General features: G+C 43.0%; 1 protein-coding gene across 1 annotated transcript in view; it reads right to left on the bottom strand.

Moving 5' to 3' along the window:
* TMEM132B (transmembrane protein 132B) overlaps positions 1–25817 on the bottom strand; it is a gene marked incomplete at both ends in the record, with an annotated part of 250739 nt that overhangs the window by 165849 nt on the left and 59073 nt on the right. The window contains one exon of the mRNA XM_084297142.1: positions 14250–15129. Within this exon, the coding sequence (XP_084153268.1) occupies positions 14250–15129 (880 nt within the window). The remainder of the gene's footprint in view (positions 1–14249; positions 15130–25817) is intronic.

Here is a 25817-nt window from a genome sequence, read left to right as displayed (position 1 = left end):
CCAGCTCCTGCTGCACCCTCAGCCTGCCCACTGGCAGGACAGAGTGAGAAGCTGAAAAGTCCTTGGCTTGGTGTAAGCACTGCTCTGCAACAATGAAAACATCAACATGTTATCAGCACTCTTCTCAACCTAATCCGGAACATAACACCCTACCAGCTGCTAGGAGGAAAATTAACTCTGTCCTAACTGAAACCAGGACACAGAGCTGCCACAAACACAGCTGGAATAACAGCTGGAGAAACATCTCTGCCTGTCGGGAAACCTGGCCTCTTGTGCGCTCTTGAGAAGAGAAGAAAGCAAAGAGAAGTGAAATATGACATTTCTTCCTCCATCTAAAACCAAACCATGCATCTAGGCTTGCACTTTTTCAGATCAAATGCAAAGGGATGGCAGATCCATGAGTGCAAATTCAAGCAATGACTTAGGTTTCTCATGGCATGAATGAAAAAATAAACAAACTAGGGTGGGAACAGGATCTTTGATTATAAGCACAGTAGGAGTTTCAAAGGATATTTCCTTACAAATAAGTGTTCATTCGTAACATCTCACTTTGGGTACGTTTTGAGAAGACTTTCAAGTTGTAACACTTTATGGTCAGCAAGCTCACTGAGGACCATATGAGCTAGCTTAGCTTAAAAACTACTCCTGCAGCTACATGACACGGCCCTGCTACAGAAGTCAGCTTTAACTCATCATTTCTTATACAAATTCAGTCCTTTAAATTAATTTCTCTTGTGCCAAATGGCTTGGTGTACCTGCCATTCTTCATTTCCTACTCCAGCCACAGACTTCAATTTTCTCTCCACAGCACTTAAACAGTGCATAATTACAACTAATTATTGATCACCAAGGGATTACTAGTTGACAAATCCAATTTTCACACTGTTACCAAGCATGACTGCAGACTGGAGAGGATAAAGGGTACCTGCACTGCCTCAGAAACCTGCAGGTCTATAAGTGGGGTGGGACCAGCATTGGTACCATGACCATTTAGCAAATCAGATGGCAGTAGCACCTGAAGGCCAATGTGTTTAGGGGCCTACTACATAAGGCACTATAAATCTATAGGAAGTGACAGTCCTCACCCCAAAGAGTTTTACAAGCCTAAAAAAATCCAAGCCTGTTACATCTGTAAATGTATTCAATTTGGCTGTGTTCGTAGCACTTCTGCATTCCATTTCTGCAAATATTCTCGCAAGCAAGCTAGCTGGCAGAGATGTTCAGAGAAATAGCCCGCTTCGGGGAAAAACACCACTCATTTTTCCTCAAAGCCAATTTTAAATTTGCATGCTTTAGTGCACATGCTGATCTCCCCAACTGGGATCGATCCAGGACAGCAGGGCACTGTGCAATGCCCGTGCACCTGAGGGCTGTTCGAGCCCAGCCTGTGCATAGCCAGCTGCAGTGGCCGGCACCCCTGTACTGGGCATCCTGTTGTCAAAAAAAAAAAAAAAAAAAGTCTGAAAAATACATGGAGCTGGTCACCAAATATCACTGAATGAAGCAAAACGTAACATTTTTTGGTAGCAAGTCATGTGATTTTTTTTTTCCCAGTTGTATTTCAATGGAGTTATTCACATAATTGAAGTAGACACAAATCCCAGTGTGAAAATATCTATGCTCTTGTAGCCCAGTGGTAGTCCTTCCAGCATGAATTACAACAAAAGACAGAAAAAGCCCATTCCCATGGTATGCACAAATCGGTTTATGATTAGCGCTCATCCAGCACCATTATTTTCTGACAGAAAATGTGTTTTTAACAGAATTTACATTTATGTGAAGAACGTTTTTCTTGCAAATGCTTAACTTTTCTTTTGGGAAAAAACACATTTTTGTTTCATGTCTGTTTAACATTAAGATACATTTCTCTCTCCATTCAGTTCCAAAAGAAGCAGTGCACAATTTAGAAACTGCAGCACTAAATCTCCCTGGCTCCTAAAGTATAAAACTGAGAATAAGCCTTACATACAGACAGATTGCAAGTGCCTTACAAAGGACTTATTAAAAAAGACTCAACTCCATTCTGCTTCTTGCCTATGAAAGTGAAGTATGATTTTATTAAATGAAACCCTTAATATGTTTGCTAAGACACTGCCAGACTGAACACCAACTACATTTCCATTGTTTTTCAAAACCAAAAAGAAAGCTGCCCTGCAGAGAGACGAGCTCACTTACAGCTCCTTAGCCTACAGACCAGCAGAGCAGGTCACGTTATCGAGTGCATTCACAATGTCCAGCACAGTGCATACATAAAAAGAAAACACAGAGCTTTCAGAATTCATTTAAGGAAGTGGAGGGGGGGGGGGGGGGGGGGGGGGGGGGGAACACATGTTACGTATATTTCTATTTTGGGTACTGAGGGTCCCTCTGACAGGGCTGCATACTTAAGCAGACAGCCAGCACATGCAGACACCTCAGGCAGGTAAATATGATCGGGGGCTGCAGGGGGCTTCCGGGCTGCCGGGTCTCCAGCCTCTTGCGGAGGTCTTGTTCCACAGTGCAAGCTGCCCAGCTTTCCTCCAGAGTGGCATTTTTGAGACAACGTGTTGGCTGTGTTCAGAGGATCCCTGACAGCGAAGTGCCCTCAAAACGGGCACCCGCCAGCCCCAGGCCTCGTCCTGGTCCACCAGGGACCTCCCCAACCTCCCGGGTTTCTGCTCCAGGAACAAGGCCAGGCACAAGGCGGCGCTGCCCTCTCCTGGCCTGTGTGCGGATCCAGGGCTGCGCAGTCCTCCCAGATGCTCCCCAGGGCAGGGGCCGGGGGAAATGGAGGGACCCAGGGGGGCTGGGAAAAGCCAGGGTCGCTGTGGGACAGACAGGGGGGAGACAGAGCCCCCGGGAAGATTGAACAGGCATCAAAATCCTAGGGGTAGCGTGGGATTGAGTGCACAGAAGGGCACCTCCCTGCCTACGTGTTGGGTATTTTGGCCATTACAAACTCTTCAGCCCAAGTGAGAGGGCAAAAGGAAAGGGCAGGAACACCCCTCAGCCCCATGACCTTCATTCAAAATAGCAGTTTGGGGGTAGAAGCATTCCTGCTTCTGGGAAGCATCTCATATTTGAGGTGGATCACTGGAACACGAGCAATAAAAATAGCAATTTGTAAAATGGAATCAATGAAAGACATTTCTTGTAAAAACACTGTGAGATGTTACATAAATAGGCTGAGCATTCAAACTACCATCATCAACAACAGCACGGGGGACACAGCAGTTTAGCAAAGGAAGTGAAAAATAGCTGAAGTGATTTAAGAGGCAGGCAGAACCTACACTGGCAAGCTGTAATTACTGTAGTTGAAACCCAGCCAGGATCCATGTTGACTGCCTCTGGGCTTTTGAAATGCAACCCAGAATTTTTATATGACCAAATAATTGGGACCTGGGTTTCATGTCACCACTGAGATGCTGTCATCTCCAAAGCCACAACAGGACAGTAGTCCAGCACTGGCATGGAGAAGAATCGGCCACAAACAACAGCCTCTTCAGTACTTTCAATTTCAAGAGTCTCTGACCAAATATTGACCTGAACCAGTTCTGCTTTGCATGACCATTTTTCTTCCCAAGTGGTACAGCTGCAGGTTTCTTTCAACCATTCTTCAATTTCAGCAACCTGTAAGCATCTAATGTCTAGTCAAAGGACATCATTCATACATTTTACGGTTCCCAGAATGCAAAGATATCTACCCAATTTCCTAAGACACATTAATGTTACAGTATGGCATTCTCAGCCCAAATCATGCAGGCTGAACAAAGTTCTCCTGACGTTTTATGACAAGGTGATTAATAATACCAAGAAGAAGAATGAAATGATACCAGGTTATAAACTACTGTAAATCTTTCAGTCATCCCAGGAATAATGAATGTAGATTTCTTAGGAGAGCAGTACAGATTTAAACAGAATCATTTTAGTTTTCTTGTCAATCAAGATGCTATTTATATAATAGCAGAAACAGACAATGAACTCAATCTTAAAATGAAGGTGTAGCATATTGTATGCAAGGGTTACTGGCACTTCTTTAACATTTTTTCATTAAAAATGGGAATAGAAAAAATATCCTAGGCTAGAAATTTCAAAGTCACTGAAGAAAATGTTCCACCCTAACCATCATTTCTGATCGCTGACCTTACCCTCTCCAAACAAGAACCACAGCAACAATCAGTTTAGCATTCAAGTCAACCAAACATAGTCAGTCTGTCAGTCTTGGCCTGAGGTGACATGACCTAGGTTTTTTTGTTTGTTAGTTTTGTTTTTTCCAAATACTTGGGTAGAAAAGTTTAAGAGTATGGTCAAAACCATAATGGTCCACACATCCACTGGACTGAAATGCCCCCAGACTTCATTGGGACAGGTTATGGAGTCACGCAAAAAGCAAATGCAAACTCTTAACTTGTTCTGGAGATGCAGTGAGTAACTCCACCCTGGGACGTGTTCTGCTTCTGGATGCACAGGGGACCCTATGCTCTCTGACCCCTTGGCAGGCTGTCCTAGACGTTACCTCAATGCAACATTAAATAAATAATAATACTGAATTTGAGCTCATGCAACTCATACAGGCCAAATGTTCCAATGAAAAATGAATAATGCATCCAGAAGAGATTCATTTAGGGGAAAAAAAATAATGTCAGTTTGAAATAAAGCCCTGGTTGCCTTGGCGAAGAGAGTTTAATTGCTGTAATCACTCCATCTCACATAAGGTCTCTGTTTAAGGGAGTCCACAGTACCACCATTCAGTCTGTGTCTGCTCCATAGCAAATAAAGGACTACTGGTCCCAAGAGCATCAGTCAAATACTTCTGAAAAGATTTAGACTATTTTTAAAGGGTTATTAGCTTTGGCAAATGAGTCAAAAGTCATCTTAGCTGAAGAGCATAGGTACTTACGCCACATTATGGACATAACAGCAAGAAATGCCATAATTACTAGTATAACCGTGTATCACTAAAATCAGTGCACAAAACATGAACAATCCCTATCCACCCATGTCCTATCCACCCACCCTATGACTACTACTGCCCCTAGCAAATTTTCCAGCAACTACCAGAAATATGAAGCCAGAACACTGGGTGCACACGTTGCTTGCACACAACCAAATTCAAACAGTTTCACTGGCACAAATCCTAAGAAACTCTATGGAAGTCAATTAAATCAACACCCTTTTCTGTGTAAAAGCAAGAAGATTCTGGCCAGACAAATTAAATTAGAGATGGGACAGAGCCAAACTCTCAGATGCAAAGCAACCCAAAACTCACAATGCGCTTGGATCCTGGTCCAGATTCTCACAGTCTGCTACTACTTCTCCCTCACCCTCTGCCACCTCCCAGGATGGGACAAACTTTTCAGAATGTCCCCAAGCATCACTCAGTGCATTTTATCACCATCTTCCATCAGGGATCTGTATGAAAGTGCTCATATGTGTGCTTTCTGTGGCTGCTTGGCACATTTCTTGCCCAGACCCTCATTAACTTGAGCAGATGCTTAGAAAGCCCATAAACAAGGCACCATCTATCCCTCGCTTTTGCTTCTCTTCCTTTCCCATTTGCTGTCTTCTAGGACCACTGCAATTAGAGATGGGGATTCAGTGAAAATGTATTTGACAACTCCTTCATTAATCCCACAAAAGCTTTGGCCACACAGTGAGAAAAAAAAACAACCAAGAAAGTTCACTTGCCAGGAAAATTAAGAAAAAAAATAAAATGAAAGTGGGGGGTGGGGGAGCAGTTGGGAGAGGAAGATGTATTTTGGTTCCAATGAGCAGCTTAAACCAAAGCATGGCGGGAGCAGGAGGAGACCTGCTGGAGCCTAGCCTGATGGCTCAGAGTGCTGGGGGTGACAAATCTGCCCCACAAATGTACTTGCTTGAACGCAGCCTCCTGACAGTACTTTCCTCGTTCAGATACCCCTTGAAATACCACTGCTCTTGACAAATTCCTCCTCTGCAGGGAATATCCACAACAAGTGCACAGGTGTCCTGAGGAGAATACGTTTTAGAGACACTTTCCTCGTGTGTTTGTATATAACTCTCAAAACAGGATGAAGCACTGCTCAGTGCAGGGCACTGACGCCCAGCACTGCTCAGAGGGGGAGCTTTTAAGTGGTGGATTTAAAGCCAGGGGAGATGGGAGATAAACCCAGTGGGCAGGAGCATCCCTGGGTGTGGGGAAAGTCCCTACTACTGTCCCCACAGAAAGCAACCCTCTTTCTGGGGCTTCTCCAACTCTGTTGGCGCAAGGCATCACCTTCCTTGCTCTGCCCCACTCCCCAGCCTCCACTGCCCATGCGGAGTTGGAAGGCTTGGGGCTGAACGCTGCTTTAAGTGTCAACAGAGCGGGCTGCACCTTGGGGTGGCAGACTCATTTGTCACTGTTTTCTCCTCCTGCAGCTCTTTCGACTCACCTGGGATCCAATAACTTTGTTAATATGATTTCCTTCAGACACTGGTCTAGTGCAGCATCGAAGGCACACGTGGCAGCTCTCAGAAGCACAGCTCCCTGCTCTGCCTTTTCCAAAACCTGATTTTCTTATGAGCTCTTTAACACCATAAACTGCAAGGGGAATAGGGGGTGGGAAGCACTCAAAACAAGAAGAAACAATAATTTTCTTACACCATTACATCTCCTGCTCTTCCTGAAAGTCTTCTCTCCGCAAGGCCGCCAGCTAACTATCGCACGGGCCTTCCTGCATCAGACCACGTAAAAACTTATGGGAAGACACAAGGGTGAAAGCAACTCCATTGCATCAGCAGGAACATGAGGAAACTGAGACCAATGTGCTCACTCAAAGAAATACTTCATCAGCTTCGTGTGACAGTACTGCTGTTTTGCTTTTTTTGCCAGGATAAATTGACAGCAATGCACAGCCCAAAACATCTCAGGAAGAAGGCAAATTTCAAAGTACACACATTTTTATACTTTTTTTTTTCTTTTCATTTTAATACTATTCATTACACATAGGTAACTGCAGCAACGACTGAACCACTGTTGTGTCTGACTTGTTTAAACAAGACTGTGATTTACTGCACTGCCAGCTAGTGAAGAGCCGTACAAGACGCTGATCAATGCCATCATTGTCTGGCAGCACAAAGCAGAGCGTATTGTCCAAAACAAAGACCTCCCCCCCGAGCTCCCTGCCAGGGGCTCGCTAAGTAGGACACACAGCTTGCAAAAAGCCACGGTGTGTCCCTGAGCTTGAAATGATCACTCAAAGACAGGAACTGGTCCCAAACTGTGTTCCCAACCCGAGTACTAGGTGAAAAAAACAAAACATATATATATATAAATTGCAGCCATTATAGCCCTGAGCAAAAGGAAGATTTGGAGGAGGGCAGCAGCAATACCCTGTGCAGATGTGAGGGGCCAAACCATCAATAGCCCCTTCAACGCATCTCCTTGCCCATGCGGAATCACCACCCAGAGGACCTTGATGGAGCTGAGCAGATGCCACAAACCAAAGGCATCCTTGAGCATCTCAGTCTCCCCTGGGATCCACATGCCTCCCCTGGACACACTCTGTCTCACAGGCATTTTAATTGTGCTCGCACCCCACTCTCAACACGACCGTGCCGCATCTGCTGCCAGTGCTCTGCACGTTCACACAGCTCAAAACAAAGCATTGAGTCGAGCAGGAGCTGCCTGGAGTTAATTAGCAGGAGCTGTCATGTCAAAGCTTTTACACACTGGGATCGGCCTAGGGAAAAGCGTGTAAAACCAAAACCATTTAAAAATTTAAAGTCTCTTTCCATTACCATCAACAAGGCTGAGTTCATGTCAAGTCGCATGCTGTATTGGCACCTTCCAAATCCACAGGAAATACTTTTCACATCATCCCTGTTTGCCACATACTGCAGCGCCTGCTAATGCCCTGGCAGATAAAGGCTTGTCAGGGCTCTTCTTACAAACGTTATGCACTGCCACCAGTTACACCAGCCTGCTTACCTGCTTGTAGTTCAATACTTCACAGACAAGATGCCTCACACACCAAATGACTTCAAAATCAGTGCAAATAACTCTTTCTTTTTTTTTTTTCTTTTTTCTCCACTGTACGGCTCTGAGTATGAGATACAGCAAATTCATTTACATAGCACTGCTCCATCCCTTAGTGCTCATAAATGCAGATGGGCTGATGAATAAGATAGCTGTGCTGCTGGCAGGACTCCAGTAGAGAAAGTGGGGTCTCGAAGAAAATCAAACACCTTTTCCTATGCAAAGCAGGGCATTGCTTCACTCCAGCTCTACTCAGTGTCCGTCCACCCCCTGCCATAAATGTGAAACATTCCAAGCCATCAAAATTGAAAATAACTAACCAAGTCAAACTATTCATCTTTTTCAGTGAAATAACACCCTGGTGAAATACAGAGGGTAAATATTTCAGAACTTGATCTAATTCTGCATTTTGGTCAACCCCTCCTTCCAAATCCTAGCAACACTTCCCCTCTCCCATGGAAGAAGGGAGCACCCATTAGCCAGGGCTGCTTGGAGCAGGCAGCAGAGACACTTACCACCATCACCAAGCTCTGCCCCAGTCCCCCAGTAATGAACAGATATGTTTGTGGACAAAGCAGAATGTTCAGAACCCCCTTACAGGGTGACAGAAGTCACGGGCAGAAAGCATTTGGGTACAAGAGCGCTCATCACCGTGCTGCTGCCAGCCCTCCACAAGTGGCATGGGGCTGCAGCTCACCTGTTTTATTCCTTGCAATTGTGGGCAGGTGATTATTGTAGCAGGTAGTTGACCTTTACCTAAAATTCCATTAAAAAAAGTTTTATTGTCTGTAGTCTTGTGGGGTCTTTGAGGATTCACTCGTTAATTCACTGTTGGATATCCATGAGGTTTTGAAAGCTTTTAGGACTGTTTGAGCTCTAGAGAGATGCTTTTTTTTTTTTTTTTTTTCTTATTTTTAGCTGTTTTTAAGACTGTAAAAGGGGTCTTTGCCCTCTCCAGTATGCCCAGGGCAAAGAAGGTTTTCTTAAAGCATGCAAAATGGACAGAAAGTGGCAGCATGACACCACTGCTGCCAGCACAGGTTGGCTGGTGCACAGGTGCAGCCGCCCAGGGAGGATGCCTTTTCCAGCTTGGTCAACACAGGATCCAGGCTTTTATCGTACTTTATACAATATCCATGTGAAATTCATAGCTCCACACCATCTTGTCACATAAACAACATCTATTAATACGTTTAGAGCATTGCCAGGCTTTCACCTGCTGAAGTTCCTTTTTCTGGGCCAAATGCCTATCTCAGAAATAAGAAAATTAAAGGAATGGTTCAACCCTTTCTGAAAGAGAATTTATAGAAACAGTCTATCCGAGCTAAAAATTTGCTGAGAGCTCCCCTGGCCTTTGTAGGAGGGTCCTGGAAGGATGCTACTCCCTTCCTCATTCAGTGATGAAAAGAAAACAAAACAGTGGGAGCTAGACAGTCTATGTATCTAATGAGGCAAGCTATCTGGAAAAAAAATAGCATGAATTTGTCCTTGAGGAATATGTTGAAATGCATATGTACACGGGGATTGAGCTAGGGTTGCCTAGATCTCTCTGGCATTTCCATTCTTGCAGTGCTTGGTGTTTTTTATTAATAGTAATCATTGTGTTTCATATTTTGCATTTAGTTCAGTGCACACTTAGAGAGAAGAGAGAAATAATCAATTTCAACATTCATTCTGGGTTTATTAACACCTTTAAATAAAAAACAAATATTCCCAAGTCGCCAGCAATAACCTAATTCTGTAATTATTTCTAAATCTGAATTAGCACTTCTGATTAATTTCAGAAGTACATTCTTCCCCTTTTCAACACATTCACTTCTGCTAAATTTTCATCCTAAAGTGATGCTTCAGTTAATCATTTATTTCTCTCATCAGTAATAACCCTGCCCTGCTTCCCCATTGATAACAGTTTGGTTGCAAGCAATGAAGGCCGTGCAGAGCCTGCTTCTCTCCCGCAGCCAGGCTGCGTTACCCACAGTCTGCACTCTCTCATTTTCTATGCATTTCCACATCTAAAGCCTTCTGTTTTCTTTCTCTTGTTTGCTCTTGGCAGCTATTGGCAGGAGACATCCTCTTAATGATCTTTTTCTGGCCTTCTAGACGACTGCTCAAACTTCTACAGATCTTTCATTATTAACACAGAAGCCTTGTAAGTCAGTTTTAATGGCCTGTGCAGTTTTTATTCCTTAGCAGGAGACATCACCTTCTCCATATGGATATATGTTTATTAAAATAAATCCTTAATATCATTTTTCCCAGCAAGAATAATCAGTAAAAGCCAACCACCATGTATTACACCTTCTTCTGGTTCATCCAAAAATCAAAACGTGATCTTTGTCCCGCGATGCGGATAATCCTTCTCCCAAGGTTGCCTAGGCACCAGGCAGCAGTGAGGTCCCTTTGCACAGCCCTGCCATTCCCCCCAGGCAGAGGCTGCATCCTGACTGCTGCCGCTTCCATTTCTCCAGCGTGGGATTCATTACCTGCTCTCAGTTCCTTCCTATTATTCCTGGAATATCTCCAGTCTCTGTGTCTGCTCTGACAGCGGATAAAAGAAGGATGGGTCATTCATATTAGGGACGTGTAATGAATGCCGACAAACCCACTTTTTGTCTGTGCCTCGACAAATTGCTATTAGTGCTCAGCCTTCATTACTCATACATCCGTGCTGATGGTTCGAACAGGGAGACTTGGAAAAGGGGACAAAACTCTGCCATTTATTTATAAAGAGTGTCCTGGTTTCTTTCCTACAACCAAGGCGCATTTGTCCATTTCTTCCATTAAATGCTTTCATGCTGCATAAAACGATCCCCATTTCTCTTGTAAATACACCTTTTGAGTCTCAACTGTGAGTTGAATAATGCCATACCCCACAAAAGAAACACAAGCTAGTCCCATTGAGTGCTGGATAACATTTCCATCCTTCCAGTTAAGCAAGAATTGTTTTTTCCTCTCCTTGTTACAACTTTCCCATGTATATCAGGAGACTTCTTTAGTTCAGTAAGTAGCACAAAGGCTGGCGCTACTTCTTTTTTCATCATGATTTCCATCTTTCCCTGTGTACTATGTTTCAGCCATATTTGTCAGTAAAGAAGGTAACAGATATGCCTGTGCATCAAAAGACAAAGCGTCCAAGGATCTGTGACAGTAATGTATCTATTAGTCCTGCAGGATTCTCAAAACTGCGCTTCACCTTCGCTTTTTTAAAACCAGGTAGCCCATAAAAAAGTATAGTCACGGTAATACAGGCTCCTTCACCTATCTTTATGGTTAAACTATGTTTAGCGGCAGCCCACCTAACATAATGGCCAAAATTTATGTTCACAGATGGCAAATTTTACAGTACAGACCAGAGCAGCAAGGCCACAAATTAATCTCCAGTGTCATAAGAATTTCATTGCACCCCTGTATAGATCATCTTTCAACAAAGCAAGCAGTATGACTGTCAGACCCAGCAAAAGCATTAAATCCCCATTTAGCCTCCAAATTCTGCCCCTTGACATATCTGGGTCCTTCAATTACACCAAGCCACACTGTCTGGATTACAAAATGAAAAGAAACAAATTCCCTGGACCACAGCACAAACAGAGTTCCAACTTGATCTTACATTCCATTTATTGAATGAAAACAAACAAAAACAAAAACAAAACTGCATACTGTCAGAGCTCAAGATCGGCATCAACCGCTGTGCTGAGCATGACTTGACTTTGATCTATCATCTCATATGAGCCAGACTGCAATTCGCTCTGCTCCACTTATAACAGATACGATTAAAAACAATCAATTATATTAGGCAAAAATATATTTCCCAAGGCAAACATTCACTTCAACGTATTTTTCTCTGGCTATAACACACAGAAATTCTATGTATATAAAAAGCTCTGGGGTTTTACAGACATTAGCATTGAGCCAAAAAATAGGGAAAGCCTGCGAGGGAAACCACATAAATGAGATGCAGGCGCTATAGTGATTGTATTTTCCTCGGCATAATTCCCTGCCTACTATGTAAACTTCAGCTGAATAATCTCTCCACGGGCCCCAAGAATGTCATTGGAAATACTCATAGCAACAGTTGCTGCTACTCTTTCCATCCTGGAGGATGGGTGAGCTGCCAGCAGAATTGCATTTTGCCTCTTTCAGTATTCAACTGAAGGTTAAATAAAATTGCTTGCAGTCTCTCTGATGAAAAGCACAACACAGACAAAGCCAAGGAAACGATGAGACAGGCTAGACTACCTAGAGCTGACTATGAATTTTCCAAAGTAATGTTTCTGGGCACATAAAATACACTTATTCATTATAACAGTAACATCTCCTGGAGATGAACCGATTCTGCACACTTCTCAAAGAAGGAAATCCCCATGGAAACCTGCCTGCTTGCCCAGCAGCTCAGGAGCGCTGAGATGCACACTCAGCCCCACAAGAAGCTGAGGGTCTTGGCAGTGGCCAGGCTCTTGTGACCCATCTGGGGCTCCTCAATCTGGAGGTTCTCAGCTCCCTCGGTTTCTGCTTCCTTAACACCCCATGTTAGTTACTGTGCTCATTGCTTCCAGATGCAATTTTGCTTTTGGAAGATAGTAAAAAATCTGTCTCCGCAGGAAGATTTCGATGCTTTCCTGGCCAGTGGAAATTTCAAAAACGCCATCTTCATGATGTTTGTTACAAGGCAAAAGTTATTTTTGAAATTCCAATGAAATGAAAACATCCTCACCTTAAGTTTTCTCTAACACGTTGGGAATTTTATCCATGGTGTGGCAAAGAGAACAAAAAACTGAGAATTAAGAGCTGATGTGAAATCCTTTGCAGAGCCTTAGGCAAATTGCATCATCTCTCTGCTACAGAACTGGGGATCAATAGGCAACTGCTGAAGTCCGACTGCTCCACAAGGTTGGTCCGTCTACTGCACTACTCAACGGTGGCTGCTGGCCAGAACAATGCTTAACAAAGAAAAGCCAGTAAACCCAGGCACAGAAGCAATCACAGAATAACTTGGTTTAAGAAGAAGAAACTTGGGAAGAGTTTTCGTGACCCAAACCGTTGGGTCAAATGGGACAAAAGTCCCATTAAACCCTATAACATGATATTCATCACAAGTATTTGACCCCAGGATGATGAAAAACGCTTGGGTGGGTGGGCCACTTCTTATCCTCTGCCTGTGCATTGTGCTATGAAGCACTTGTCCTCACTCATGCTGCAATCTCTAAGTTTATTAGCATTCACGTGCTATTTCACAAAAGTTGAATAACTTGAAAGTACTGTGTAAGGTTTGCTGTCTGTTTCCTCAATATCTGTCCCTACAGTGCATTGCTGTCATATTCCGCTCCCATCGTTCTTGGATCAAAAAGTTAGAAGTGAGGCACGAATCCATTCTGAGGTTGCCAGCACAGACTGTAACTCCTTTCCTCCCAAGCGTCTCACATTCTTAACAGCAACTGACACTTTCCAATTACCTTTTGGCCCTTTTATTCCCCAAGTCTGGCTCACATTTTGCTCTGAATTCAGTCTCTATGCAGCTCTGAACCCAGAGTCTGACAGCTAAGGACATAACAAATATGCAGCACTAACCCTTGGGGTGGTTAGAAATGCCTGAATTCTCCTAATGAAGGCAGATTCACAAATAAAGGTCACAAAAAAAATCTCAAAATTTAAAATTAAAATGGCTCATGCAACAAGCAGTCAAAAGCTTGAGGAGGCAGGATGGGCTATCTTACAGCAGAGCCAAAGGACTTGCAAAGTTTGGATCCGAATCTTGGCTCTGCCAAAGACTTCCTATGCAAGCTGAGGCACATCTCCCTTCTCCCAGCTCCCCTCTGTACACCACAACAAAATAGTTCCTCACCACATAGGACTTGTACAAGACGTATGCCATTTGCTTTGGAAAGATTGTAAGAGAGCTTATAAAAAAGATAGGGTGTTTTGCCAAAGCAATGGAAAACACTTCTGCAAACCATCTAACAAAATGGATCGCAGCCGTTTGCATGGTTGAGAGGTGTAATTTAAGAGGCAGAAGTACTACTAGAAGCAAACAGAATTAAAACAAAAGATAATGATGCAAACAGTAATAGCTCATACTTTAAAATCAATTCCCATATTCCAAAAAGTGTCATCTACACAGATAATTCAAGCCTATTTATAGTTTTCCCCAGTTGGAGAGCAAATGCTTAAAGTTCTCTGAGGAAAAAAATGAATGTAACCAAAGCAATTACACCTGAGATCAATTTGTCCTTATTTGTTGACTGCTCAGCATAGAACACTTTAGATATTCTCTTACCTTAATACAAACTGGTCTGCTAGAGAGTCATCGGCCAAGGAAACATGAAAGGTCACAACATCACCTTCTCTGACAGGGCTGAGTGGCAAGCAGATGACGACATTCTCATCTAGCCTCAGTGAAGACTGTTTTAATTTGTCGTGATTTGGGTAAACAATGATGCTACCAATCCTCTCCATAGCTGGCAAAGCCTTCTGTTCATTATCTTGACCTGCATGGATATTGTTTTCCCATTTTGCATCCTCTGGAGAACATTCCCCATCTGCTGTATAAATATTATAGAAGAGCTCCACAGTAATCCCTTCCAGGGAGGCTGTTTCCTCTGAAGCCAGGGGTGGAGGGGAGCTGAACCAGCTAGGAGATAATTCCAGCTCTGCAACGCATAATCCGAGATGACCTGTCAATCTACAGCTGGCCACAGCTTCTCTAGATTCCAGGAAGGCAAACATCCTCACGCAAGGCAAACTCTCCGCAGAACTATTGTCATCCCAGTCCTTCCCCGCAATATAGAACAAGGTTTGTATTTTAGGTTTGTTGGAATAGATCGAGTTGTCAATTATGTGCGATTTTAATTTCCAATTAAAAGTGAATTTATTTGTGAAACCAAAAGATGCAGAAGACAGCATGAAGTCCAAGGGAACAGCCTGTTCTGCAGAAAAAGGTCCATACGTGGCATTTAGAATGGGTGGTAGTTTGGATTTGTATATAAAGAATGAATCCACCCTAGACTGCAAACTGGAGTTCCTCATGATATCCTGGTTGACTTCTTTAAGGAAGAAGAAAACATCGGCATTGCAGATGTGATAGCTCGCAGGGAAATATGTTGGCAGGTTTGAGAATCTCTGTATGCTGTCCATGATCCCTCCTCGGCTCTCCACCACTGCAGCCCAAAGATAAAAGGAAACAGAAAGACAATTCTAGTGGTTGCTTAGCAGGCCCCTCCATTCTTCTACAAACCAATGTATTACCAGGGATCAATATCGTTAGCCACAAATACAAAACAATACCACATGGTTACTGTGCAATAAACACTTTTGGCTCAAAGCTCATACCCTGAATGACATCCCACTCAATCAGCCATACAGCTCCCTTTCCCCCTTCCCCAGGCTGGTACTTACCCAAAGTCCTTTTATCAAGTTCTGGATAAAACAAGAAGACAAACTGACATGGCCAGACTGCAAACTTTTTACTGGCTGTTTTTTGTTCCTTTGTAGCCAAACCAAGTTTGTGGTTTGCTCTCATCCACATTGCAATATATATAAGCAACTGGCATATTGAATATTAGTAAGCAGGAAAACTGAACATTTTCTTTCAACTAACATTACTAATGTACAATGCAGGCTAGGCTGGGGTTTGCAAATCTGCATCATTCCCATCCCACTTTTGCCAGGTCAGTAGTTTGGAAGTTACCTGCACACTGATAAAAGACTTGTTTTCTTGGGGAAAAAAAGTTTTTGCACACAAGAAAATACAGGGTTTGGCAGAGGTCTCGGTGGGATGGATTTACAGGCTAGGGTGAACTTGAGAGGAGAAGAGAAATCCTTTACATGCAGAAGTTTTCAGACACTTGGAAGGATTTTTTAGTTTAATTCCAGAGGAGAATGAAACACACTTGGAAATCACAGAAGTTTCTCTACAACACAATAGTCAATCCTCAAGCCAATGCTGAGCAACTTTCCCTGTGCAAGAAAAGTTTCCAGAGGGAGGGAAGGATCAAACAGATGTCTTTGGTTTCAGCTGATCTCTAATTAATAGTGAGATATATTCAATCTGGGCTGCGATTCCACCAGAAAGAGGTGGTGGGTCTTTTAAACTAACAATTCATAGGCTCCAACAAAAAGCTGGTGAATATAAGCTCCTGGGACCACCACAGAAGAAATAAACAGAAACCAAATGAATTAAAATGCAGCAGTTCCATAAAGCGCAGAGATAACAAAGGAACAATGACAGATCCTAAGGTCAAAGCTCTTGTTGTCTCTTGCAGAAGCTTAGCAGTGATTTTAGTGTTTGTCAGGCTGGGGAGAGCAGATACACAATGTGACAAGCGCAGAAACAATTACACCTGTTACAAGCCAGATGAATCAGATACTCACAGCCACAATTTAGCACAGATAGAAGCTCAAATATTTAAGATTTTTTTTTCAGGTTGTGTATTTTTAAAGCCTACACTTCTCAAAGACAGATTCTAGGGCAAACCTCATGCATTTGACTTTGCTCCACTCTTGTTGTCAGTTGAAATTCTGCTCATTTATTTTCAATGGTTTGATATTATCTATGCTCGTTTAAATATTTCTCGTCTCATCACAATATTTCTGCCTTTACTTTTGCTATGTATTTAATCATATCAAGGTTTTTCTGCAGTCTTTGAAATATTATTTGTGGGAATGTGTAAATATAAAATGTATATAAAAGCATTTTTAAAAGCTCACCAGGAAACAGTATCAATAATCTCCTCCCTCACTTCTTCACATGGGGATGAGTTCTGGGATTCCTCACAGCTCCACAAGCAACGGCAACTGCAGAGCAACTGCCACGCCGTCTCCCCACTTGGGTGTCCTCTCGTTTCTGATGGCCACGCATAAGTGTTGCAGTCCATCTCTCACAGCACACCAGTGCAGCCCATACGCACGCAGCCACGGAGCTGGGCACCCAGCCAAAATGCAGAAACCCAGGTGATGAGGAGCTCCCTCTTCCCTTTCCGATGTGGGAGCCGCACTGAGCCCGCCAGCTATGGAATCACAGCTCTTACACGGGGGAGAGGAAGTATCCCAGAGGAGAAAACCGACCCAGACCCTTCCCTCCCACACCTTTGCATGCTGATGTGAACCCAGTGCAGCTGACACACTCCCTGCACCAGGCAGAATCCAGAGCCCCCAGTTTTGTGTGCAGAGCCATAGGACATGAGTGGTAACAAGCAGCTCTGGAAGGAGATGGAGGCGAGGGGCCAACTGAGCTACCCACAGCAGCGGAAGGCACAGGCAAGGCAGACACAACAGCAGAAGAGGCAGTGCAGCAGGGACAGACACCACTGCCCTGCAGCACCCAGCACAGGAGGGTGCCCTGAACCCACAGCAGTCCATGAGAGGGATGCAGGCACGCAGCAAGGCTGGTGACCTCTGCTCAGCAATGCTCCAGGACACTGCTTCTCCACCACTGCCTCGGGGCAGCTGAGGTGCTTTTAGCCCACTGCCAAAAAATAGCACACTCTGCCAGTCACACAGGACAAACCTCGTCCGGCTCGTAGCAGGAGCAGAGGGAGGAGATCGATGCCAATTCTGGCACCCAAGTCACCAAAGGATGCTTTAGCAGCTCCATTACTGCTCTGCTATTTATAGAGCACCTTGACACAGCACGGCTTGCCATGCCATTTCCGCTGCTGAAAGTAAACTTCGTTCCTGTGAAAAGCAAGGCAGCGAGGACACAGAGAGTGTTGTGCCAAACCCAAACGCAGACAAGTGCCTTCCCAAATTAATTGTAGATAAATCACGCTACATTTGAAAGCAATACTTTAGAAAATCCTCATTTATCATAAAAATGGTGTTGCCATACAGAAAAGCAAAGGACATACAAAAGCAGCAGCACCTTCTAGTGTCTTGGAGAAAAGCTGGAATTTGCCTTCTTCCGGGACACCCTAGATTACAGAGGAGACTGACATAGCTCCTGAGCCTAAAGAAAAACTGTATAAAACTGTATACCAGGCAAGACTTAAATGCATCTGTGTTTACATTATAGCACTTCCCTGCCCCCCCCCCCCCCCCCCCCCCCATATCCTTTATGCAGACACTTTATCTCTCTCAAGCACTGATTTACAGGAAGTTAAAAAAGGTATGTTTTTCCCTTTCCTCCATTTCATTATAGTGGCAACATTCAGTACCTCTTCTGAGAACTAGTATGAGGGCTAGGATATTTGCTGGCTGTAACTCAACCTAAATGAGACACAAATTTTGTTTGAAAGCTTATATGAGAAGCCATAAACACTAGTAGACAGGGCTGGGCTTTGTCCTAGAACCAGCCTGCAACAAAATATGATATCTGAATTTAGCAGCATTTTATGATGATCTAGGAACATCTAAAAAAAATACTTCATACAGTGGCAGGCCAACACCCCGCCTTTTTAATTTGGCATGTCAGCATCACAACATCAATCTCCTTACAGTAACAATCAGAAAAAGGACACATCTCCAGCTTTCTGATGTACAACAAAGCAGCTAATAAATCACCTACTCCTTTAATAACCGCTCCATCAAGATCAAAAGAGGGCAGAACATTAGATCAGAACATGGTTTAGTCCTAATTGCAAAATAAAGAAGAGCAAGAGTTGAAGAAAAGTAGATGGAGGCCAAATGAGCATCCCCAGAGCCCAGGGCTACCTCAAAGGCTGAACTCATTTTTTCAGACTACTTTGGGACTGGGGACACTGAGGAAGTAACACACAGACACGATGAGATATTCAGACTGCATTTCTACCATATTTTTTACCTTGTAACACTTTTTCAGATGGTGCTTTGCCTCTTTTAAAGCACTGTTATTCGAACCAGACAAATACCAAGACCTCTGGAGCAACAGGTCAACTGGTAACATCTCACCCCTCTCAGTTAACGCCAAAACACTTCTCTCCAGAGCAGGACAACAGCCTCACAGCCCAGTTCTTCCTGCAAACTCTGACAGTGCATAATGAAAGGAAAGTCACTCACGGTATTTCCAAAGAGCAGAGGGAGAAGCCACCACCATGCATAAAACCAAGCACACAATGCCATGGATCAGGGAGACGCTCCTTCCTAGTCCTTACCCTGACCAGCTCACGCCTCAAACAAAACTTCCTTTCTGTTATATATATATATATATATTTTAATTTAGCCACAAAATTATCCACCAATTCTTTCAATCCATATATCTGACTTGACTCTAACTGATGCCACAAAATGCAGCACAAGACTAAAGCACAAGCAAACCCAAGGGCTGCCATTCATGTAGCCCAAGATTTCATCCAAGCTGTATTTCTTACATTTCATAAATTCTAACTAAGAAGAAAAACAAGTATCCCATAGAAGGCAGTGGTGGCAGTGGCAGGTCAGCATTATAAACTAATGCTTCTATGGTAAGCTGTAATAAGGGTAAAGTCTTGAATTTTTAGTTATGAAATGATGAACTTTAAAATAACTCCTGCTGGAGCATAAATATCTTCCCTCTAGCTTAGCTAATTACTTAACAGGAACCAAGGATTACATAAGCCCGCAATAATTCTGAAATTGGTGGTGCGACAAACTAGGAGCAATTAAAATATGCAACTTTTTCAATATTCTTTCCTTTTGAAAACAAACAAGAAATCCAATCTTGCACCTGTGAAAAACTGAAAATGTTAAAATCCATCTTTCCTGCAGCATCATCAAAACTGTAGTGTGAGATCATACAGACACTCCTCTTTGTAAGAGAGGAATAATTTCAAGTAATGTGGTGCCAGTAAGTACTATGATGTTATCCATGACTCATACAGAGGCAATCAATGGCTTGTCTGTATATGAGAAAAAATCACCAGCCCTTCCCACCAGCCCTCACTAAAGACCATAAAGACCAAACTACACATGTACATTATTCTGCTATAAAAATGGCTCCATTCATAATAATTAATTTGCTCTGGAAATGCAGGCGTTATCCTTGAATAAAAACACACTGTATCCCAGGATAGTGCATCCACACAAGGAAAGCTATTCTAGAACTGCTAAATCATAGAAGAACAATTAATTCTGAATTAATTCCGGACAAGCCGCTTAGGTTATGTTCTCTCATGCACACAAGGGGTGAGACCTGATGCCTGTTGGGGACTCCAGCCATGAGGGGCTGTGCAAGGTGATTTGGCCTGGCTCCAGCTGGGGGAACTCCAGCGTGAACTACTCTGCCTCTTAATCCTGGCAGCAGGAAAATGAGAAGGATGATACCTTGTGAAAATCTACCATGAGTTCAGGTTTCATTTGGGCACTCTGGGTAGGGTAAGTTGCGGTTGTGTGAGAATTTAAGGAGACTAGATGAACACCCACTTCATGCTTATACTGACTCATTCAAAATTTAATAAAGTAACCATGGAAGGAGGATATCACTGTTTACTTCCCACATTCAGAGTTCATCCTGTGACTCATCTCCTCAGTTTTACATTAGAGGAGAGAAGAAACAAAAACTCCATAGTCCCACTGAGGAACAACTTCCATCATCCACCATTCAAAACAAGCCTTACTCATTTCGTACTTGATGTAGTTATACAGTGAACTGCACTGGCACAGAAAAAAAAGCTGTAATAATAAACAGTGTTTTCAACTGTAACAGAAAAATTTGAAGATATGATACTGCAAGGAAGACCTAAGAAGAGTACCCAATACTTCTTTAATATTAAAGTCAGCCCAGAAGCTGTCAACATATAAAAAAAAAAGTAGCGTAAAAAAAATTACAGGATCCCTTTAAGCTTTTCTCATTCTTTTTCTTATCCTAGTTTGATGTAAGGATAGGACTTGATATAGGACTCACAACCAGTTTACAGTCCTTGTATTCAATCTTGATTAGACATCTGTGGAAGACAGAGATTCACTTTGCAAAATGTTGCTAGTTGGGCAGTTTGTTTTGAAAGACCAAGACAAGAAGAAGGATGCAATTAAAAAAAAAAAAAAAAAAAAAAAAAAGTCTATTTAATCCAAACATCTAAAGCTGAAGAGAGGTTAATTAACTTTTGTAGGCCTGGGACAATGTCTCACATGCTTATCTTCAAATGTCTCTGTCAAACTTTCGTTCACTGAGCTTCACTGCAGCTGTACATCATAGTCACTCTCTGTGGGAGGCAGCCCATCTCATTTTAGATAGGTATCTAAGTCTAACACACACTCCAGCCTCCCCTTCCAGTAAATCACAGACAAGGGTGTCTCCAGAATTCATTTGTCTTCTCACAGATGTTCATATCTCAGGGGTGTCAAGTCACCCTTGGGAGGAACCTATTCCTCTCCACTGATGCCCAAGGTGGCCGGCGCATGCCATGCCCACGTCTGCCCGTCACCCTGCTTCCCATAGCCTGAAAGCCACATCTCAGACCTCAGAAACCTGCCTACCAAAACACAGTTTTCACTGAAAAATCAACTTGTGCACATGAATGAAACCCCCCTGATCAGATCACAAGTTTGGTAATGAACTGTACTATTGTGCTCCTAAGCAAGCTCATAGCTTCACCTGCTCTCCATTGCCAAAAAAATTAAGTTGGGTGTGGAAGTTTCTGAGCTGGTGCTTACGATAGTTGTTTTTTTTTTTTTTTTTTCTGGCATTTTGCACAATCACCCATACTGAAAGACATACATACAGCAAGGCCACCTACAGATAGTAATAAAACCGTACTGTCTAAAAGGCCGCCTATAAATCTTATGAAAGTAATCCCTTCCCTGAACCCAGATTATTACATTCACCTTTATGGTAGAATAAAAATTAATTTTCTCAGCTATAATAAGTGTATGATAAGACAAAGACTTGGGACTAAATAAAGATTATAATTAACTCCAACTGAATAAATCTAAATTTAGCTTGGACTAGCAATTTGTTTTCATACATTTTCCTCTACAACTGAGTGAATAAGTATGGCAGGATTAGCACCCCATGCCAGCCCCAGCACTGCTGGCATGCAAAGGAATGAGGAAGAGTGTAATCCAACACCCAAAAGGCATGAAGATTAATTCAGGGTTCTCTATCAGCAAAAGTTTACAAAAAACAGAAAAAAATGAAAGGTTTGCAACTGCCTTTAGTCTGGCAAGGAAAGCATGTGAAGTGCTGGACTCCAGAGAGAATACTGCTGGCTGCACTCCCTAAATTGGTATTACACAAAGACACGACCTCTGACACCAGCTGCTGAAAGCATATTTAGGGGAAACATCCCTCCATGCTTGCCTGACCTCACTCTTTCCAACTGAGTATTTGCTTTTTTGCTTTTGGGTGCTATCAGAAACAGGCTGCCAGGCCAGGTGGGTGTGTGCTCTGACTCGGTGCAGCCACTCTTCTTCAATCTGCTCTCCCTTCTCCGTGACACCTCAGAGGTGATCTATAAAGCAACTGCGAAACAAGACACAGCGCTATACAACCACATGTAAGCACACAAACAGAATGGGGGAAGCAAATGCACCCAACAGGTGAACAAAATTTACCTTTTTTTTTTTAAGTAAAAAAAAATAAAAAATACAGCAGCACTGTACACAGCAGATGAGAGATTTATTTTTCAAGGAAATGAGCCTCTACTTATAAAAGGTTGAGGAACTGCCTTGTTAAGCCACTGCCTCATTATTTGACATTCTCTGGGAAGATGGTTGTTAACTACTTTATTACTGGGAAGGAGGTGTTCAGGCTTGTTTATCAAAATAGATCACATATTTATCCTGGCCAGGGAACAGCATGTAAACCCAAGCAATAAAGCTATTGTGTTTGCTCTTCTCATTGCCATGCTAGCCATGCAGACATCAGATTTGCCTGTTTACAATGATTTTATTAAGCACAGCTGAAGCTGAACCATTATCATTACAGCAGTATGGTTCTTCAAGTGTGTATGTTTATTTCCGAAGACTGGAGTTCTTTCACCTTAAAGCTGACACAGTCTGAAACCAGAAAATAATCTTTTTAGGATGAAATAAGAGTACATATGTAATGCATTACTCCACTGTAACAACTCAAATTCACATCTCATGACGGTTTAACTTTCCTAGACAGGGACACCCTTGTGCTGAATGCTGCAAACCCTAGGCCCATCATTTCCTTTTGAAATTTACCAGATGAGCACAATTCCTGCCCAAATATGAAATTTCCTAAAATTATGCTATCCAAAGCTGGGGAGTGCAAATTCCTCCTGAATTATTAACACTGGTTGTTACAGTTAAAGTTGTCAGAGCTTCTAAGCCAAGGATCCAGCATCTCTGCAGGTTATAAAGTGAAAATTTATTCCACTATGGGGAAGAGAGATCCCCTTTCCTCCAAATGCTACCATCATGTCAAGGCTTAGAAGGACTTGAGAAACAGGACATTAAACCTGTGACATCTGTAATTGTAGGAAGGTTATTTTAGATAAGTTTTAGAGGTTTTTATTGCTCCCTCTGAACCCTGTACACTGGGAAACATGGTAACTAAGGCACCAGTTTTATAAGCAGCAGCGATAGAAAAAATAGTCACAATAAAAAAATATTAAAACTCTCTAAACATCCCTAAAATAGCTTTTCTTGAAACTTATTGGGGATGATTTCAACATCTGTGAGTAATGTGCCCATCCCCACACCCCATAAAATCTTTATGTCATCACTTATTCTATTTATTAATCTCCGTCGCTCTCACATGCATGCTTCTGGTCAAAGTCTTCATTGTTATAAATATTTATTCAAATGTGTCTGATAGAAAAAAAGCTAAAAGTTTGATCAGCAAATATAAATTATGTTCCTGTAATACTGTATATAGTTGTGCAGATGGGACTTTGTGGTCCCATCCACAGCCCATGAAAGCACCAGATGATGGTGTTCCCAAGCCAGGTGCTCATGGCCTTCTGGGGCCAGTGAGTTCTTACCCATATCTCTTGGGTCTAAAATGTGCTCTCTATGGAAAATGGAATCATTCCAACAGGTGAAGGACATAGAACAAATACCAGAGGTGAGACTATAGAGAAAGAGCAACCATTAAGAGAGCATGGAGAAGCTGAACACAACCTCTACAAAACTCAATCAGAAGTGAGGTGAGACATTCACAAGGTCTCTTCTTCAAGTCTTCATCGGCTGCCTCCAGCTCCTGCCTCCTCTGACAAAGGCAATACAGGTATTTGCAGAACAAAGGTTTTCCAACCCAGACTACATGTACTTCCCTGGGTGCTCAAAGGGAGTTTTCCTCCCTGTCACAATCAGCACAGCCAAGGCCATCTCGGTGCAATGCAGATAACTGACAAATCTCAATGCAGGGAGGGGGCAGAAAGGAGGAAATTCCCCAAGAGTTTCCTCATTTAATGTGGCTATTGCAATTGCTCCGGTTACTCTGTTGGGTTGATCGCTGGCCTAACTTGCCATTTTAGCTTTGATCAGAGGCACTGATATGGCAGTTAAAAGCCACAGGCTGCTCTTGGCGAGTTTCTCTGCATCTCTCCTACAACAGCAACAGGAAATTGTCCTGCCAGTTACAATTAGAGGCATTAGCACAGTGGCAAAAGGTCACAAATTCATCAGCTGAATGAACTGAAAGACAGAGCCACTACTGCAAGCTAAACTGAAGCTTAAACACACCTTGGTAACCTGACTGGTTAATCACCCATCGGGGTTTCTATTCTGGTTACCTGGAGGGGAGAAACAACTGAGGCTGCACATGCATTTACACACACAGGTTTTGCACCACCTGCCCCTACACAGGCATAAACCACACAAATACAATTGCACAAACACCAAACCCTGCTCAGAGGTGCCTCCCCCAGGCACAAACAAGCCTCCTTCTCTCTTTCCAGACACCCCTTGGCTCTTCTTGTGCAGAGCTGCAGATGTTAAGACCAAGAGGTCTCCACCTGTACAGGAAGAGTGACCTGCCCCCTGGGGCTGCACACTTTTGCTTTGCCTTTGCTGCAGGATGAGGCGCAGCAACCCTGGGTGGTGCTGGACCAGGGCAGCAGGTACAAGGACTGCACTTCATGCCCAGCTCCCTGCAGCATTGATGCTTCCAGACGCTGGCATGACAAACCTCTGCACATCCCTCCCGAGACCTGATAAATAAGGTTTGTCACAGCTACTGGAGGGACTCGTTGCTAAAGAGGAGGTTAGGAAAGGGCTCCCTACTACCATTATCTGAGGCAAAACACATTTTCCCACGGTGATATTTCATAAACAACAGAAAATGAGTATCTGTATGGGAGTGTGCATATATTCTCCGAACAACAGAAAGGCCTTACAAGGGGAACACATTCAGTAAAGGCACTAGGTGACTGCAAAAGTAAATCTCTTAAATATATGCTCTAAACTATTAGCCGACTGTGAAATATTTGTATTCAGTGTCAAAATATCTATGTCACACAAAGCCAAGAGACTGACAGGAGAAAGGCGAGGATTTATGTTAGCTGGGGTCTATCTGTCATGGAGATAGGAAAGCCAAGAGAGAGTCCTTTTATTAAAATCACTCTCCTGCTGCAGATATTGATCTAAGCAGCTAAGGTTGCATAGCAAAGCTCATCCCTATCTCTCACAAAATTCTCACTGGTGGCAAAGGACTGGGGGAAACACACTCACACCCCCAGCAAATGGAACCCCAAAAGGAGGGGCAGGGAAAAAGGAACACTGATAGAAACAGCATCCTGTGAAGCCATAGCACAGCTGCCTTCCAGGAACCAAGAAGTGCGACTCTACTTCACTTTCTGAGTTTTCAGTATGCCCATTCGGCTTCCCAAATCACTAGTGTAGGTTGCCATTACTGACAGACTAAGCTCACCATTAAAATAAGGGGAAATAGTGCTGACTGCATTAATTGCATTCCCATTCTGAGCAGAGAGGGACAAAAAAAAGTAATTTCATAAGAATCCTTTCTTAAATCAACTTCAACATTTTC

The sequence above is a fragment of the Netta rufina genome (genome assembly GCF_964035555.1).
Source record: "Netta rufina genome assembly, chromosome: 17".
NCBI classification, from domain to species: domain Eukaryota; kingdom Metazoa; phylum Chordata; class Aves; order Anseriformes; family Anatidae; genus Netta; species Netta rufina.
This window is presented reverse-complemented; position numbering and strand designations above follow the sequence as displayed.